This window comes from Lissotriton helveticus, chromosome 6 (assembly GCF_964261635.1).
Source record: "Lissotriton helveticus chromosome 6, aLisHel1.1, whole genome shotgun sequence".
Lineage (NCBI taxonomy): Eukaryota > Metazoa > Chordata > Amphibia > Caudata > Salamandridae > Lissotriton > Lissotriton helveticus.
The window spans coordinates 937,370,170-937,389,894 of record NC_136067.1 but is presented as its reverse complement, the minus strand read 5'-3'; the positions used below and the strand labels follow the sequence as shown (position 1 = coordinate 937,389,894).

The 19,725-nt window shown below is 43.0% G+C and overlaps 1 protein-coding gene across 1 annotated transcript in view; it reads right to left on the bottom strand.

Moving 5' to 3' along the window:
* Positions 1-19,725, bottom strand: part of AKT3 (AKT serine/threonine kinase 3) — a 1,072,603-nt gene that overhangs the window by 431,835 nt on the left and 621,043 nt on the right. The window contains exon 6 of the mRNA XM_078648582.1: positions 2,837-2,968. Coding sequence (XP_078504708.1) covers positions 2,837-2,968 — 132 coding nt within the window. The remainder of the gene's footprint in view (positions 1-2,836; positions 2,969-19,725) is intronic.

Below are 19,725 nucleotides of genomic sequence, written 5' to 3'. Positions count from 1 at the left end.
AGGGGCTGGTTACACCCATGGAAAATGACTCAAGACCCTCCATGAAAGCCTTGATAACCAGTATACGGAACAAGGAAGAGTGTTGTCTATTTTGCATGTAGCAGCTAACTGAAGTCTAATAGAAGTGTATGCTAACCGCAAGTGTTGAAGATAGTGGAGATAGCATATGATGTCCTAAACCACAGTGTTCAATAGATTACTTTGCTTAGTGTACCTTAGCAGACAAAGCTCTTCCATTTTGCTCCACAGCAGCCGCGAGTTGTTGGTCTGCATATTTCCTTGAGGATGTCTGCGCACTCTTGTGGGAGGTATAGGTAGCCAAACTCTAGGATATCAGGTGCCTGATCACTAGGTTTGTTGTTTGGGGTCTAGATGGCTGATCTATACCTGATATTTGGTGAGAAGGTCCTCCCTGTTGGGGAGCTTTTCATGAGAACTGATGGACATTTTGAGTAGGGTGTAGTACCAGTGCTCTCTAGCCCAGGTAGGAGCGACAAGGATGAGTGTCTGGCATATTTTTTGCATCTTCTGCACCACTTGTAGATCGAGCAGAAGGGGAGGAAAAGCATAAGCAAATATCCCTGACCAGTTCATCCATAGTGCATTTCCCATTGATTGTGGCTGTGGGAACCTGGTGGCAAAGATTGGACATTTTGCATTTTCTGGGGTGTGGACAGGTCTACCTGTGGAGTTTGTATTTGCTTATGAATTTATTCTGCCCTCTTGTGATGTGATTGTAGAATGCTTTTATGATTTTTAACTAAATCGAATAAAGTGGTTTTGACTTGACTTGACCTGTGGAGTTACCCACCATTGGAACTCGGGGATTGCGTTTCTATTGGTGGACTTCTTGGTGTGATCTGCCGGGTACGTCTTCTAGATCGTTGTCCACTTATGGGAGGTACTTCGCTATCAAATGGGTATGGTAAAGAAGGGCCCAAATCCAGATTGTTTGAGCCAGAAGGGAAAGGTGGAAAGAGTGGGTACCGCCTTGCTTCTGTTGGTACTACATTAATGTCTTGTTGTCCATTAGGATTAGTACTACCGTAACCTGTGTTTGAGGGAAGAAGGCTTTGAGAGCTAGCTGGATTGCAGGAGTTTGAGACAGTTGATGTAGTTGCCCTGCTGAAGCGGGGTCTAGAACGCTTGTACTGCTGTGAAATTTAAATGTGCCCCCCATCTTGTATGTAATGCGTCCATGGTGATGGTGACCTGCGGTAAAGGGTCTTTGAAAGGGCAGCCCTGCAACAGGTTGTTGATGTTCCACCACTGCTGAGAACGATGAACTTTGGCATTTACCAACACTAGATCCTCTAACTGACCCTCCGCTTGGGGCCACTGTGCTGCAAGGCCCTGGTAAAGCTGAATGCACAGCATGGCAGGGGCACTACAGCAATGCAAGAGGCCATGAGGCCAAGTAGTCACATAACTGTTCTGACCGGTAGATGACAATTTGGTTAACAAAAAGGGACTATCTGTTGAAAGCCTTGACACTTTGTTGGCTGGTGAAGGTATTGCTTGTTAGAATTGACCCTAGAAATGGCTGTATCTGCAGAGAGAGAGGATGAGACTTAGTGATGTTGATGGTAAAGCATAAGCCGTGCAGTAGTGATATTGCGGATTGCCTATGGGCAAGACATTGTCATTTGTTTGAGCTCTTCATCAGCCAATCCTCCAAATACAGGAAAATGTGCATGCCCCTTATCTTAAATGTGCTGTGACCACGACTAGGCATCTTTGGGCGGTGGTTACACTGAACAGTAAGTCTTTGAATTGGTAATGTTGGCCACTTACAATGAAGTGCAGGTAGTGTCATTGGGGTGAGTAGATGTGTAAATATGCATCCTTCAGGTCCAATGCACGCATAAAGTCTCCTTGCTGCAGCAAAGGTGTGACATCCTGAAGGGTTACCATGTGGACGTTTTCCGACACTAGCTACCCGTTGAGAAGTCTGAGATCGAAAATTGGTCTAAGGAACCCGTACGTAAGTACAGGGAGGATTCCTCTTCCCTTGATGTTGTGAGGGGACAGTTTTCATGGCCCCTTTGTGTAGGAGGTCTGGTACGTCTTCATCTAGAAGATGTGTGTGGTCCTCACTGAGGTGTTCTGTTATGGGAGTATGAGTGAAAATCTAGACCGGAACCGTGTTGAAACTATGGCTTGAACCCATTTGTCTGAGGTGATTTCTTATCATTTTGACTGGAATTCTTTGATTCTCCCCCAGCTGGTGTAATGTGATTGGGAGGGATTTGTAGGAAGGGAATGTTTTGTAGTGGTGGAGGCTCCCTTGCTAGAACGTCCTATGGCTCTTCCTCTGCTGTGGTTCCCCCTTTTGTGTAACCTATAGAAGTGTAAGGCTAATAGGATTGCTGTTGTTGCCTCTGGTAAAAGCTCACATCTGGGGAGGTGGTCTTAGAACCTGCACGATAATGCTGCCTGTGAAAAGACCACCTTGGTTTGGAGAGCCCACATGGCCTTAGATGTAGAAGTATCCTGCTAAAGTTTTTCTGACATTTGTTGTACACTGTGATTTACACATTTTAATGGAAAAACATGGAAATGCAGAAACCATATGCAAGGTGTTTCAAACGCGCTGCTATTTCCTCCTGGAACTAATGACATTTAGTCTAAACTATAAATTAAAAATCCCGAATGCTGTGGCTATCATATTGCCAAAGATTTAAACTGAGCAGCTCTGGGATCCCTGTTCAAATGCGCACCCTATCACAAACATTAACACTGTAGTAGAAAAACAGGCGTGTTTCTAGTTACCAAAATATAAATGGAAACTATTATTAAATATCTAAACATTAAGTTTGAAAAAAAAATCAATTACCTTTGCAATTATTACTTCTTTCTTCAAAATCTTCATTGCATAATATTTTCCACTGGCTTTTTCTCGCACCAAAATTACTTTACCAAAAGTGCCTTTTCCCAATAGTTTTAAGTAGTCAAAGTCATTCATTGTCTATACAAATAACAAAAATATCAAGTATTAGATTCATGCGGCAAATTAAAGCATTTGTAAAAACAGCTCCAATTTGGGAAATCAAATAAAACTTTTCTTTAAGACTGACCAGCGTAAAAAAGGACAACCTGTTTCAAATCAACTATACCTATTTGCAAAGCTGTTATTTTACTTTTAAATCAGCTGACTAATAAGACGTTTATTTAAGTAATTATCTCTGCTTTCTGCATCTGACAAAATAATCAAGTATATTTTCAAAAACATTTTTCATGTTTAAACGTGGGAGATATCAGTCCACGTAACAAACCCAGATTGTAATTATCTTAAAGTATTGTTGACATTCTAATTCATTCAAAAATAAATTCAGGCACAACTATAATCATAGGGAAACAGGTCAGGGGTGTGGAATTTTATAAAATATCTACTTACCAACTGGACAAGATGCTTCAGAAATCAACTGGTCCAGTGAAAAATCCACTTGTCCCATTTGGTGCCATGCAGCGAGGTGACAAATGATGGCAGTAATCCCATTATATTGGAGCTTTGATAAAAAGCTACTCTGACTATGCCAGGGCTTATACTGGGTCAGGGTTTTCGTTCTAGCAATGCTCTGATTATGCTGGACTCTGAATACAACAGGATCAGCATTAAGTAAATGTCACACTGACCCTGTTTGCCCCACATCACACCTTAACTACATGCTCTGGGTACAAAAAGGGACACTGTGCCCTACTACAGATAATGCGCTGCCCTCAGGGCAGCTGAAAACTCGCATCTGTCCTGACGCAACACATTAGTGAGAGGCAGAGTGGCAGTTTGAAACAGAGACTGCATCTTTCACTGTGCAGGCGGCCTACTTTAAACAGAGGGGACAAAGAATCTCCCTGAAGGCGGGGGCAGTGACTGTGGCAACCTCCTGCAAGGAGAATGTCTTGGGGGTTTATGGGATACCTTTGAACTCCTTTCTGAAGGCACCCTGGGGGTACACTGACTATGCACCACCTCTTTGTGGAGTCCATTCATAACGTCGCCTAACGGTCTGTGCACATAAAATACAGCGTGGGCCCAAGCCAAAGTGTTTTCTTCATTTGCATGGGGCCACATCCCATTGCAAATGAAGGAACCACCCCTTAAGATCGTGCTATCTGTATGTATGTGTGCCGGCGGGATTTATATTATAAGAGGGGTTGCATAAGCATCTGTGACTCTTCTGTAATACCAAAATGCCTCAGGGTTGCAGAAAATCGGTGTATACCCCTTTAGCGCCCCTGGTGCATTTTACGTAATCTGGACCAGGGAGTCTATTTAATGTCAGAACTAACTCCACATATGCAGAGTTTGTGTTTGTGAATGGGATTGGTTTAGGGCAGTGAAATAGGCTGTAGTGACTGCATGATTAGCAGCTTCTAATTTCCGAATCAAGAAAACACTAAGATCATTTGTTTATTCCTGTCCAGTGCACTAAAAAGAACTACATTTTCAATTTTTTTTCCTAATTACTTTTTCACCTTCCCAAGTGATTTTACATTCCATTTTGATACAAACTTTCGACCATCAAGGTCTCATTATTCTATTAGCACTTGCTCATCATTCACAAATTTTGCACTATCTCTTCCTCCTCTTAGACAAATCATCGTACTTATGCCAGTCCTAAACAAGTTTAACCTCATCAACAGCCTCCTTCCTGGGCTAACACATTATCGAAGCAAACGGAGTATTTATGTTCCAGAGTGGATTGTTCCTCCTGTCTGAACCACAGAAATTTCTTAGGCCTGCTGTCTGCCCTATCTATTCTCAATATGTAGAGCTAACATAAAGATCAATTAATAAGGTTGAAAAACATGTATTTATTGATATGGGTATTTATACAGCGTAAAGTTTCTAAAGAGCAGCAGAATGATGTACAGGGCAAGCGACCACAATTGTGTTCCGCAATCATTTACAGATAGTAGTTTACAGGGTTATTTTAGCCAGTAAAGGAAAGGAACTGGTGTTGAAATGTAATGTTCTTTGAAGAGGTGAGTTGTCTACAGTTTCCTGACGTGGAGAAGAATTGGGGTAGTTCGTATGGATACAGGACATTGTTGCTGAATAGTTCTCAATTCTACCATCCAGGCATGATTTCAAATACTAAAAAGACACCTTCTCACCAACTACAGGCATAAAGAATGTTGGCTTACTATATCAAAGCACAATATAGATATAAAAGAAAGTCATATGCTGCGCTACAGTTATCAAGTAGTATTTTGTGGTTATGAGGGATTAGATGTTTTTCTAAGTATATAAGAGCTGAAAGAAAGCCTGCTCACACATTTGCAGACAGTGTGCATAATAAAACATTCATTAGCAGGGATTAGTTGGATAGACATTTTCTATAGAGGCAGAGAGCAACAGTGTATGAAATTCGCTATATTAACAGACATTATGACCTATTGGCTTTATTTTCAAACACAAAACAAAATACAGGAATTCATGGCCTATTGACTTTAACCAACTTCAGGAAATCCTTAAAAACCATGAACATATGACAATAAAATAGAGGGAAAATTGGGATATGATCTGAGTGCCCTTGGAGTGGAATATGCTCAAAATGCGTAAACTGGTTGCAAATCATTCTCTTGAGAGTCATTCTAAACAAAGTAGCAACATAGTGAAAGAGGTTTTAAACATGTTCAAAAATTCTGTTTCCGCTATCTAATGTTTTCATTCGCAACGCCAAGTTGCAGAATACCTCTGGGTATTTTCATGCTTGGCCTAATACATCTGCCACCCCTAGGCTACCAAAGACCATTGTCCGCAATTACTAACGGAACATTGCTCTCAAGAGATATCCTGACTGGTGAGCTTCAGTGCCGAGGTCTTTCTGTTGGTAGTCTAAAGCCAGGGAGAACTGCATGATGCATGGAAAGTTTTATTACAGATCCTAATACTAAAAAGTGACCGCAAGCTCTGTACACTATTGTTTAGATTTTTTCCCAAAATGTTATTTACAGGTCTTGTGAGATGGTAAAAAACTATGCCATTTTGAATAACACAGGTTGGCTTCAGAACACTTTGCCTAACTAGTTTGTTCTAACTAACGTGGACAAATAGCAATCTTTTTGTGCACTGATTTTACTCAGAATTAGTTGATTGAATGGTTTGGTTGACCAAGCTTCATGCTTTTTCTATACCTTCTTAAATATTGTGGGTCATCCAGCTATGGTGCAGTGGTACTGGGCAAAGTTAGATGTAGCACATGACAGCAAAATTATCTCTTGGGTTCTATCTTCTAGAGGCATCCAACAGAAGTGTTTATGGTTTTACTTTGCAATCTACAAATTTCAGACCTTGACTTTGAACAGATTGGAGTCAACAGCTCCCTTTCTAAAGTAAGCTGTGGTTGTGTTCCTCCTAGGTAGTATGTAGACGATACAGGCCAGTGTGATTGATGCTTTGCTGGGCCTTCAGCATTTCTTGCAAAAAACATTGCTTCTTTACGTTTAAAAACCAATTACATTATGTCCAATTTGGAGGACAATTTGGTGAAAGGCAAATAAGGAACCAGCGAATATTGCTAGCTTGGCCTTACATTTTATTTTTTATCCTGGAAACGTTTGCTGACCACAAAACCACTTGCTGCAATAACTACCATTGTAGCTTAAGAAAGTTCGATAAGCACTTTGATATTAGCTTACAAAGTGAAAATTGTTACATTTTCAATGTACAGGGGCTCTACTTGGTGATTCGCTCTAGAAAAGGAAGTTGGTGCTATTGAGGACATAACCTCAAGAGGTGCCCTTTCTCTAAAGGCGGCCAAGTACCAATCACTTTATTGAAAGGGAGGTTCATCATTATGCATGATTAGAGTTAACGCTTTGCAAGGCCTGCTCTACCTTGGAGACAAATGGGAATTATATTGCTGCAGCTGAGTGTTTTGAATATGTCTATGCTTGGTAAATGTTTCATCAATCAAAAACATTAACTAGAGATGGAGACATTAAGAGATTGTATATCTTTAAACAAAAAACTCCTAAATTCCTATTTGAATATCGCACGTCCAAACTCAAGTGTGCAAAAGAATTTGGTCCATACCATAGATTATTACACATGGGATTTCGCCATAACCATTTACCTCAATTTCGCTTTAGCAGTGCATAAACTGGCCTGTTTAAGAAAACTGCTTATACATATTTTGTGGGTTACACCTGGAGACAGCTAACGGTGTGCTATTTAAGTGTGTTGTTATATACATCCCATTATCAAACTGTTTCATGGCTGGTTAGTGTAAATGTGTATGTTTTTTTAAAGAAGTTTTCTTTAGACTGCTACTGTATAAAGGACATTATTCATACCTCATTATGAGGCTTTGATTTGTTTAGTAAACCAAAATAAACATACATTCATTCAAAGAGGCTTTATTCGAGTAATTCTCATAAAAGCACAATACATACATAAATTTAAAACATCATTAAATAGGTACCTCATTCAGATGAGAATCAATTACAAGACATAAAAAACATAATTAAAAAGAAAAATACAGATGGTTAAAATGTACACAATTACTCAAATGGATACAGTAAAACAATCCCTATATAGGCAGTCTCTCGGCTATAGCTCTCTGCCTGATAGACCATGCCCACCCCAGAAATTTAGCTGTTGCTATAGCTAATGGCAAACAAGTACTAGTGCAGATAATTCTCAGAGCTACTGAGCTACTAGAGGTGCCTAAATTTTTACAGACCGGTGTTAGCCAGATTCGCCTTGGAACGACATAGGCCCTACAAGAAAATAAGAAGTGCCCAATAGTTTCCTTTGGAGTTCCACAGACGGGGCAGGTAGTGTTAGATGAACCCCTCCACCTGCCAGTTAGGGACCTGAGAGGGAGAGCACCTGTCCTCATTTGAAAAAGAAGCTTTCTGTCCCCTGGCTTGGTTATGTTGTCCCAGTAGAGTTCTCGGTTGGGGAAGATTTTAGCTTCCAAAAAACGACTTGTCATAGATTCGGCATCAGTTTTTCTCCAGTCCCGCTTGGCCACATAATCCCAATATATCTCCTTTAATGTTTTTTTACTAGGAAAAAGGACGCCTGGCGGGTTGTCCCAAAGGAATTGGAGGCCAAGCACACATAACATGGTTCTAAGATCTTTTAGCCATTTTATCTTGTGGAACACATCAGCTTCAATCGTTGCTAGAAAGCCCTCGGCATAATGTTTAAGCTCTGGTGTATTCCAGAGCCGCCTCCAATATAAAATCGGGCGAAGCCTCGCCAAGTCTCCTACAGCCTTCCTACCCAACTCATATCTAAGGGGGAGCAATGGGGTACTTTTGGGAAGACCAGTAATTGCCCTCAAAACTTATTTTCGGACTTCTGCATTAAATGAAGCTTCCCAAATCCCCACAGCTCAGCCCCATATAATGCAGAGCCGAGGGCTTTTGCTTCGTATACCTGTAGTGCTGGCGTGATTGGTTTAGACTTTGATTTTCTATGCTCTGCCCCAATGGCTCCAGCTAATTGTCTATGCCTTAGTGCCGCAAGATCGATATGCTGGGACCATCTTAGATCATTAGTTACATAGATACCAAGATAGGTAAAAGCTTTAACTACCTCTAAAGGACGATGGTTCATGAACACCTTAGATCGAAAACTACGATGGGGGTTAAAAATCATTAGCTTGGTTTTAGCCACATTGACTTCTAAACCATGCTCCCCACAAAATTCATCACAAATATAGAGAGCACGTTGCAGGCCACTCGGGGTCTTTAATAAGATCAGGGTATCATCTGTGAACATTAAAATTGGTACCTTAATGTCCGCCAACGAGGGTGCATCTACATTAACAGACAGCATTCTTGCTACTACCCCGTTATTAAATAATGAAAAGAGCAAGGGGGCCATCGCACACCCTTGCCGAACGCCCCGCTCGACCGGGAAGTCAGCGGTGACCTCACCCTGCCTACCCCACTGGATCTTAGCGAAGTTCGCCTCGTGCAACCTCATAACCATAGTCAGAAGTTCCTCCGGTAGTCTCAGGCTCCTCAATACTGACCACAGCTTAGTCCTGGGGACCAGGTCGAAGGCAGCCCACAGATCAACAAAAGCTGCATACAGGCTGCCCTCGCCTAGCACCACAGTTCGCCACCGTAATAAAGTAAAGCGGAACACCTGATCCACCATACTAGTGGCCTTCCGAAACCCGGCTTGATAGGGGGATAATGCGTTATGCTCATCAACCCAGTCCATAAGCTTGTTCACCACGATCCTCCCCACCACCTTTTGAATGGTAGCAATCAAGCTTATGGGTCTGTAATTACCCGGCAACCCCCGATCACCTTTCTTGTATGCGGGAATAATAATTGCACCCTTCCAAGATGACGGTACCAATGCTCCCTGGGCAACAGCATTAACAAAAAGAAAAATATATTTACCCCAGCGTTCCCTATCATTAATAAAAAGATCCGCCGGGACCCCATCCAAGCCAGGTGCTCTGCCCCTAGAAACTGCACTTAGGGCCAACAACACCTCTTTATAACTAAAAAAGTTATCTTTGGGATACACGGCCTTAAACCCATCCATCTCACAGCCAGGCAAAGTTTCAGCATATTGTGGCTTAAAATAATTGACCCAATCCTCCTCCGGGACATTATTATCGGGGCAGTCAGGTACACCACCTCTACCCTATTTAACAATGCTCCAGAAAAGCCTAGAATCTTTGGTCCTACATGCTTCCCTTAGCTCACTCCAATGCAGCTCGTCCCACATTTTTTTTGCTGTGGCTATACTATCTTTGTAGTTCTTTCTGGCACTCGAATAGCCACCTGTTCCCTGCTCTTAATAGCAGTACCCAGAGCTAGCCTGGCGTTCCTACACTGCGCATTATACCACTTCACAGGCCTAATAGGTACCCTATTGGTTTTCCTGACTGGTTTCTGAAAGTGGGACTTAATAGCAGAAAAGAGATTATCATGAATGGCTGTTACTTCATTTGACCCTGGCGTGACTGTATTAACCTGCTCCAGGGCATTTATCGCCCTGTCCACCTCTATATTTATACTAGCCATAGACTGTTGGTTAGCCAAAACACATGGCCATTTTAGCCGACGCATGTCATTAGTGGGGACAGGCAAGGGGACACCATCCCACTCTATAGTTGGGTTCCCTTTTAAAGATGTCCACCATTTGTGCACTACGCACAGAGGATCACGGTCACTTTCTAGCCTACGCTTGACTTCCATGTCACAGACTAGCTTCCATAGTTTAAGGCTACACAGAACATAATCTATCTTGCTCCTATTTCGTCCATTGTCAAAGGTACAAGCCCCCCCCGTCATTCATTTAGTGCCCGGAGGCCCTTTTCAAGACAAATGGCATTTAGGCAAATAATGTCCTCCGACCAACGTTTAACAGGGTCTAAATCTATTTTGGGTACTCCCCATTGCCTATCCTCTTCCGCCCCAGCAAGATCATCACAAATATCCAGGGGCTCAAACGTGCGATTAAAATCACCGGCAAGTATGATATTATTATCCAGGGAATGGGTTTCAAGTAGGGTAACCAAAGCCGCTAAAACTTCTGACTTCCCTCCCTTGTTACCCCTAGCATATACATTATATATGTCAAGACGCCCTAATAGGCCCATATCCAGTTTTATAAATTGGATGTCCTTGCTACCTGATTCTACCACCTTGACAGAAAGAGGCAAACTTTGCCGCACCCAGATAGTCAAACCTCCCTTTGGGTGACCCTTTCGACCTTTAGTTGCAAGAACCGAGTAGTTCAAATACCCCTGGAGAAAGGAAGGTTCACACATCCATGTCTCTTGAAATATACACACATCAAAACTATTAACAAAATCTACCCAATCTTGTGACTCCTGTTTATGACACATGCCAGCTATATTCCAAGACACCAGACTTCCCACACCATCCCTATCGTTATTTACTGGTTCCCCAGGAGTGCCTACCAGGGGTGCATCTGGATCAATAGCATTGCCATTGACAACTACTGGATTGATATTACCCTTCCTCATCGACACCCGGTTAAGAGGGTGGTCAAGGGGGGGATTAGAGTCATACTCCAAATTACAGCCAACTTGGTTAAGACCAAGTCAGTCGCAATCATTGAGCCCTGACAGGACAGTGAATCTATTTGTAACTTCAGCTTCACCTCTGTCCCTTAAGTCTCCTCTAGACCAGGGTCCAGTTGATGTCATATGAGTTGTATGCCACATCCCCCGTCCTCCCATAGGGCGAATTTGATTGTTAAAATTCCTCGATATGGGGATCCTAAGTGTGGATGCTCCCAGAGTACCAGGTCTATAGAAGAACCCGAGGGGCAAAATTTCAATGCCCTGCCCCCTCACTAGTGAGTTTTGTTCGGTCTCCCAGAGAATCCTAGCAACTGAATTAGAGTTATTAAAATTTATGACTATACAGTCACCCTCTCTAGTCTTCCTTGAGCAACCCACCCATGCTACTCTGCGGGCCATGAGTATATTGCGTCCTACCTCATGGCCATCTTCCAGATTCTTTGAGAACCAGTGTGTAACCGTAGACTTTAATTGGTAGTAGCCCTCTGTTAGACCAGCACAAAGAGGGGGAACATTAGCCATAACCACCACTAAAGAAGCACTTTGGGGGTAAGTCTAGTATAGATTGGTTACCTGTAACTAAATCCAATTTTACAGGGGGCGGGTGCCCAGATGCCAATCTCGATGGTTCTGCACGGACCTCCTGATGTAATTGCAAAGCCCCTTTGTAGCCCTCGTTAATCTCATAGCATGTATTTTTACCCCCTAAGTCAGTCAGTCTTGCATCATTGTGCGACACTAGTTTTTTTTCATTCTGCAGTGGAGATTTACAAATAGTTTGGGAGTGGCAATGTGATCTGGTCCCTTCCTCTTTTCACTAACTAAAGAGTGTAACATTTTAGAGTTGTCCTTAGCGACTATTTCCAATTTATCCAAGCTAACAGTGACTAATCTCAATCTCTCAATTATAGGGAGTAATAGGGATCTAATCAAATGTTCAACCTGCCCCACCAGAGACCCATCACCATGTGTAACAGAAGGAGGTTTTGCCATGGAATTGGACTGCACTGGATTGTCAGTCTCAGTATGAATCCCCACACCCATGGACTTGGCCCCCTTTTTCATTAGCTTTGGAATCTTAGCTCTTTTACATTTTGACCCGCCCCCTCTTCTTTTCCTTTTCCCTGTCACTCTGTTACATGAGGGCGGTGAATCGTCTATAAAGCAGACAGGAGTGCATTGGGGCGATGATATACTAGTGGGAATTTCCACTAGGTCAGCACTAGCTGTTTGTGTGTCTGGTGAATTATTTTCCTCAAGGATATTCGCAAGAGAGTCTAGTTCAATACTGGACTCAGGCAGACCCAAATCAATTAACCGTTGACTAATGCGATTCTCAGGCGTGGTACAATGCTGGATCGGCCCCAGAGAGGACCGTTTAGAAAATATTTCAGTTGATAATCTTTTCTCAACAACACTTATCTGGCGATCCAAAGCCACTGAGACCTGCGTAATATAATTATACAGTGTACACATAAGACTTCCGGTAATGGATTTCTCTCCAACCTTTCCCCCCTTAACCAACTGTACCGCCATGACACCTGATAAACAGTATGATTTGATAAACAGAGCACGAAGCAAAGTAAAACCCTTGGAAATCAATATTACAATCCAAAGAAAAAATAAAAACTAAGGGGGATGGCCCAGCCCAGCCTCAACCGGCCTTAGACGGCCTGCCCTTTGCCAGGGCTTCGCCCGCGCGAGTCCCGCGGGCGCGTGGAGGCCAATTGCAGAAATAGTCAGTGATGAGGTAGGGGGCGGGAAGAGGACCAGCTGCGGCCGATCAGCGCCGCTCAGAACGCTGGTCCACGCAGTCCTGCCTCAGCCTGGAGATGTATAGAGTCAAGGTGCAGGGTCCAACGCCTCTCCGTGTGCCCAGATGGAAACAGCACTCCCTCACGGACTTCGTCACGAGCGGCTCCCGCGAAGCGGGGGCTGCGAGATGTGGACGAATAAACACAGTTAAACTCCGGTGTGAAAGGTATCCCGCAGGTACAGTTCCTACGCCGGCTTTTGACCCAGCAGGGGGGGGGGGGCGGGAAGAGGACCAGCTGCAGCCGATCAGCGCCGCTCAGAACGCTGGTCCTCGCAGTCCCGCCTCAGCCTGGAGATGTATAGAGTCAAGGTGCAGGGTCCAACGCCGCTCCGTGTGCCCAGATGGAAACAGCACTCCCTCACGGACTTAGTCACGAGAGGCTCCCGCGAAGCGGGGGCCGCGAGATGTGGGCGAATAAACACAGTTAAAACTCCGGTGTGAAAGGTATCCCTTTAAAGATTTAAAGAGATCAGTTTAAGTACTTATTTTTCCCAGAACTAGTACCGAAAAGGACAAAGACCCAGAGGACAACACCATGTTTGCTCACCTGCCAGCATGAATGAATGTGAAAAACATGATCTTCGTGACCAGCCTGGCATTATTTGAATGGCCATAACACGGCTCTTACACAAAAGGATCTGCTTTTCTACAGCTTAGTATTTCAAATTCTTCAACGAATACACCTCTTGATCCAGCTGCTCAAAAACAAATCTGCAGGTTAGGACCTTTGATGACTGAAATGACTAAAGATGATCATTGAAATGATCAGAGGATTTTCGATCTGACTTTGGGATTAGACTAATTTTTCTACTTCCTTTTCTCAATTTCTTCACAATCAGTTTCGGCATCCCAAAGAATGGACTCATCATTTCTAGGTGTCTTGGAACAGCTATAGCTCAGTCTTAATACGTTCAATGATTTTCAGAGTGTGCTAGTCAACCATGGCATACTACCCGAAAAAAAGGGTTATGCTTCTGGCACTCATCCAACTAATTTTCCTTAATTTGCACACTGTATTACAATGGCCGTGTAGCCTCACCTAGTTTGTAACTTGAATGGAGCAAAGGGTCCTTCGCAAAGCTTGTACTTACCTTACTGGTATGAAACTCACTATGTTATGTTAAGAAGATTTGTAGCAGTAAACACAAAAGATGCCTATACCATTTATAATTTTAAGCTAACAATTTTCAGGTCACAAATACTTTTGGTTTGTACCGGTATTTTATTTATACCTTTTAGTTTTCAGTTTTTTGTATTTATCTATTTATGTTCTTTATGTCGTTATGTGCTAAAGGAGCAAATAACGACATAAGGAACCAAAAATTCAGTGTTGTTTTACGATAGTTAGAATTAATTTCTGCTATTATCGATATTTGTTACCCCTTTGGGGTTTTTGCTCCTTGTATTTGACTTTGTCTATAAATTGGATATAGATTCACTTAGTTAAAACCTTTAAGATTTAAGTGCAAGTCTTTGTAAATCATTTTTGTATTTTGGATGTAGAATGTTAAGTATGTTTCAGTCAATATGTGGAATGTAAATGAGGCCTAGTAAATATTGTCATATGTGTTTGTAAATGTTGTATAGAATGCATTTGTTTTCCTTTTCATACACAAATGGTATAAATAGATAAATACAAAAAACTGAAAACTAAAAGGTATAAATAAAATACCGGTACAAACCAAAAATATTTGTGTTTGACCTGAAAATTGTTAGCTTAAAATTATAAATGGTATAGGCATCTTTTGTGTTTACTGGTATATTAAGGTCCTGCCTAGTCCATGCTCCTTGGGACCTAACTCCTTAGCTTTTCAACAAAAAAAAAGAAAATTTGTAGAGCGCACATATCACCTGTGAGTGTATCCGGGCGCTAGAGCAGATGTATAGGCCGATCGGGAGCTCAGCAGGGTACTGAGTGGAAGAAGAGGATCTAATTGAAGAGCCAGGTCTTCAGTTTCTTGCGGAAGTTGAGGAGGGAAGGAGAGGTTCTGATGTGTTGGGGATGGTCATTCCAGGTTTTTGCAGGTATGTAGGAGAATGAGTGCCCTGCTTCTGTGGATGTGTGTGATGTGCGCGAGGAAGTGTGCCTGAGTGCAGTCATCTTGCTGGATGGTACAAGTGTAGGCAGTTGTTGAGGTAGGCAGGTCCAGGGTTATCGAGAGCTTCGCAAGAGTGGGTGAATAGCTTGAATTGGCAGCATTTCTGCATGGCAAGCAAGTGTAGATCTCTGAGGAGAGGCGTGATGTGGGTGCTGCGGAGAATGTTGAGGATGAGTCTGATGGCGGCGTTCTGAGTGATTGTAGTCTCTGTATGAGGTGGGTCAGGATACCCGCATAGAGTGCATTGCCTGTATCCTGGCTTCAAGAGATTCTACCGCACTCTTTCTACCAACCTCCACCTCAAAATATGTAAAGTAATTTGGAAGGTGGCTGTCAACAAATATTTGCTTGGAGGGATTAGCACAGCAGGTAAGGATGGGGGAGATATTGCATAAGTTTCCTCATACAGCTGTAAATGAGTATGCAATTGATGTTGGAGATTTTGTGAATTGTGAGCAACACTGAACACAAGAACTATCAATAAAAATAGTGTGATTCACCTGCCAAAGACAGAATCTATAGAACAGTAAAGAAGTTTACAAGTTCATTTCACTCCAGAAGGAACAAAAGCAAAGGTAGTAAGGAACAGATTTGTGATAAAAGTGGAGACAAATGCATGTGCGTTACCTAAAGGCACTAGGGGACATAGTATGCAGAATAATTGTTTCGAGAAATGCAGGGAAAACGATCGGCAAAAGCACAATCGGTACAACTGTTACATTTTATTCTGTATATATTTGCAGTATGGCGCTTTTGACTGATGCATATGTTGTACATACTGGGAGATTTTGCTGCTGAACTATGGAATTCTTGTGGGCAGCAATTTGCTTTAATTGGGATGGGGCTTTGCACAACTTTCCTTTTATTTGTATATCAAATGATTACCAAGACAATCGAAAGAGGTTAAGTCATACTTGGGCAGCACATCAGAGCTGTGCTTTCCTCTCCCCTTGCGTTCAAAAGGCAAATTACCCTTGGCATGTGAACTTAAACCGAGATAATTGCCCTCAAATTGATTTTGTGCTCCGTTAACAGCCCAAGCTTTGCCAACACATGGGCGTACCCTCAGGGCACATACTTTGTAATTAAAGAATTGTGCTAGTTTTTTCCTGTGTGTAGTGCAACGAACCATAGGGAAGGACACGACACATTCGGTAACGGATTCATGGAACCTAAATATTTCACAGTTCTGAAGCAGGATTTATTGATATATTTCTGCCAAAAACGGTAATCATTTAAATTTTCTTTTAATACGTTTAAGAGCCCCTGACTTGGCTGAACAGGTTTCTAGTGAAACATTAATCCATGCTGCATACAAGTTTACAAGTGTTCAGATAAGAAAAACGATAAAATATAAAGACAATTTCTAATATACATGCAAGAAAACAATAAACCGACTCGAGAATGACTATCTTATCAAAAGCCTGGCTTTTCCTGTAGAAACGTGTGCTTGGGAACCACCCTCGTTAATGGGACGTAGACGGTGTGTCAGTAGATAGGAAACCTGTGGACAGCATGGTATGGATCATTTTGTAGGACAGGTCCATTAGCATGCCTATGCTACTGTACATTCAGCCTAAAGAACACGATAGCTTGTGCATGCTGGTCTGACAATAGCTAGAGCGTTTGAGCATTGACTGCACTATAAGAATTAGCTGCAGAGTGCAATCTGGTAGAATAATGATGGAGTTTTGTAATTTATGCATTTAGGAAATAGACGCTTACTGGAAACGGAGTCAGTCAGGCCTGCTGGAGCTGAGAAGAGTAAATGAAATCCTGAGCCCTGGTGAGTTAAGCCAGAGGATGAACTGTCCTAATTTGGAGCTGAAATCAATCAATCAGGTGTTTGTTAAGCGCGACTACTCACCCGTAAGGGTCTCAAGGCGCTGGGGGATGGAGGGGGTCGCAGGTTCCAGTCCATCAAGGAGGGGGTCTGTCGAAGAGCCAGGTTTTGAGGGTTCTTGCGAAGATGGGGGGCGATGTCTGTCTGAGGAGGCGCGGAAGGTCGTTCCAGGATCTGGCCGCGCGGAAGGAGAAGGAGCGACCTCCCGATCTGGTCTTTCTGGTGCTGGGGACCACGGCGTAAGAGAGCTGGGCTGATCGTAGGGTCCTTTGGGGTGCATGGAATTTGAGTCAGCTGTTCAGGTATGATGGTCCAGTGTTGTGGAGGGCCTTGTGAGTGTGGGTTAACATCTTGAAGGTGATGCTAGTTTCAATGGGGAGTCAGTGGAGTGTGCGCAGGTGCTGGGAGATGTGGCAGTGTCTTGGCAGGTTGAGGACTAGTCTTGCGGCGGCGTTTTGGATGTTCTGTAGCTTGCGGGTGAGATCTTTGTTTAATTTCGGCATAGAGTGCGTTGCCGTAGTCGAGCCTGCTGGTGACTAGGGCATGAGTGACTGTCTTTCTGTGTTCGAGGGGGATTCATTTTAATGCCTTACGTAGGAGGCAGAGGGTGTGGAAGGAGGAGGAGGAGACTGAGTTGATCTGGTGGTCCATTTTGAGCTCTGAGTCCAGGATGATTCCCAGGTTATGTGCGTGGTCCGTGGAGGTGGGCGGGCTTCAGAGGGCAGGGGGTACCAGGTGTCGTTCCAGTCGTCGGGGTTGGGGCCCATGATGAGTACTTCCGTTTGCTTGGTGTTTAGTTGTAGGCAGCTGTTTTTCATCCATTTGGTGACGGCTTCCATGCCTTCTCGAAAGTTGTATCTGGCGGTGTTGGGTTCGTTGGAAAGGGAGAGGATGAGTTGGATGTCGTCTGCGTACGACACAATGTTGAGCCCGTAGGTTCTGACGATGGGAGCGAGCGGAGCCATGTAGACGTTGAAGAGCGTAGGGTCGAGGGAGGTCCCTGGGGCAATCTGCAGGTGCTAGGTGTAGGGTCCAAGAGAAAAGGGGGGAGTCTGACCCACTGCGTTCTGCCGGAGAGGAAGGAGCAGATCCAGTCGAGGGCTGTGTCTTGGATCCCTGCATTGTGGAGTCTGCATATTAGGGTGCGGTGAGAGACTGTCGAATGCCGCTGAGAGGTAGAAGAGGATGAGGGCTGCTGCTTCTCCTTTGTCCAGTAAGGTGCGGATGTCGTCTTTTGCGGCAAGGAGGCCGTTTCCGTACTGTGTTTTTTTTCTGAAGCCGGATTGGGAGGAGTCGAGGATGATGTGCTCTTTGATGAATGTGGCGAGTTGGCTGTTGATGGCTTTCTCAATGATTTTCACTGGGTACGGGAGCAGGGAGATTGGTCTGTAGTTTTTTAGGCTGAAACAGGTCCCTCATCTGTCTACGCGGGGAAATTAAGCCCCGTGAGCTGTGCTTCATGACTCCCAGTGACACACTATAATTAGAGGATCTTCCATTTGACACTATGGTACTCTAGGTAGGAAAGAGGCTGACCATGAGACATTAGCCGGTCAGGTGGGCACTAGGAATTCCCGTATTCCATACATGGAAGAACATTTCACACAAGGTGGCCAATAAATGAGATAGGACTCCTAAATGTGAGGAGAGACCATGTGAAGGATGAAGAGAATTATTGCCTGTCTGAAGGTGACAAATACCGCATAGTAGAGAGATCCTTCAGTTAAATGTGTCTCTAAATGGTCAGAAGGTATCTTATGTTTGCCATGTCTGAAGTATAGATCTTGAATAATGGGTGCTAAAACTCACTCACATAATATATATCCTATTTGTAACAAGGTCATGAGGGCCAAATTTGATCTGAGCCCAGCTTTCAGGATGTAGAAGTTGACCCACCCTTCTGGATGGAATATCCATTTAGTAAATGTTTGCCACAGTATAGGTTTGTTAACAAAAACAAAGGAAACCCTGGGTTCCATAGTGACCTGGGTGAATTTATTTTAAGGAAAACAGGGGTTTCTACATGAACAGACATTTAATTGTAATAGCAATAAATGCAGAAAATTCAAAAACATGTTTTTTATTTACTAATCAAAAATATAAATACATTTGTTAAAATGTAGAATTGCTGTGGGTAGTGATTCAGACGTGACATGCAGATGTGCTAAGGTGAAAAAAGGGATCTGTGACTTAAAAGTGCTATATCTGTATCACAAATAAATCAGTTGGAATACAGCCGCTCAGTTGGACAACGAATTAATGTATAGAAGGGACTATGTATGTTGTAGAAGGTGTTTTGATTCCTTCCTCATAGCAGGATCATCATCAGGATAAGTTTAGATATGAGCCTGATAAGTTTCTAAAGTATAGCTCTGCTGTACAGTTGCGCACTGCAACTGTGCTTCCCTACACTGTTCTAGTGTGACAAAGGGAATACCTATTGGCAGAAACCCTAGCACGATGAGAAATTGCTATTGTGTGTTTTTTGGACAACAGGGTTATACATTAGTAACTAATCAGTCTCATATCTAAACTTGTCCTGATGAGGATCCTTCTTAAAGAAAGGATCGAAAAGCTGTTTCGTAGAACTACCAGATTACCCTGGAATTTAAAACCAAACGTTTAAACACTAGAAACACTTTTCCTCCCTAGGTCTACTGACTTTGGTAAAGTGCCTCGTGAATATATACATTAAAAAAAACTACTAACCCATATCTCACCTTGAAAGACAGAAAAAATATTATGGTCAAAACAAGATGGCTACCTTTTTGTTTTTTAAAGGCTGCCATCAGCCAGTAATATTGTGCTTTGTCATCGCCATGAACAGCAGTATACTGCAAATTATCCGCAGCCCAATATATCACTACGTTTTGGCCCTTATTACTACAAAACTACTGAACGCATTTTTAAGGAATACCAAAAAAGATCCTT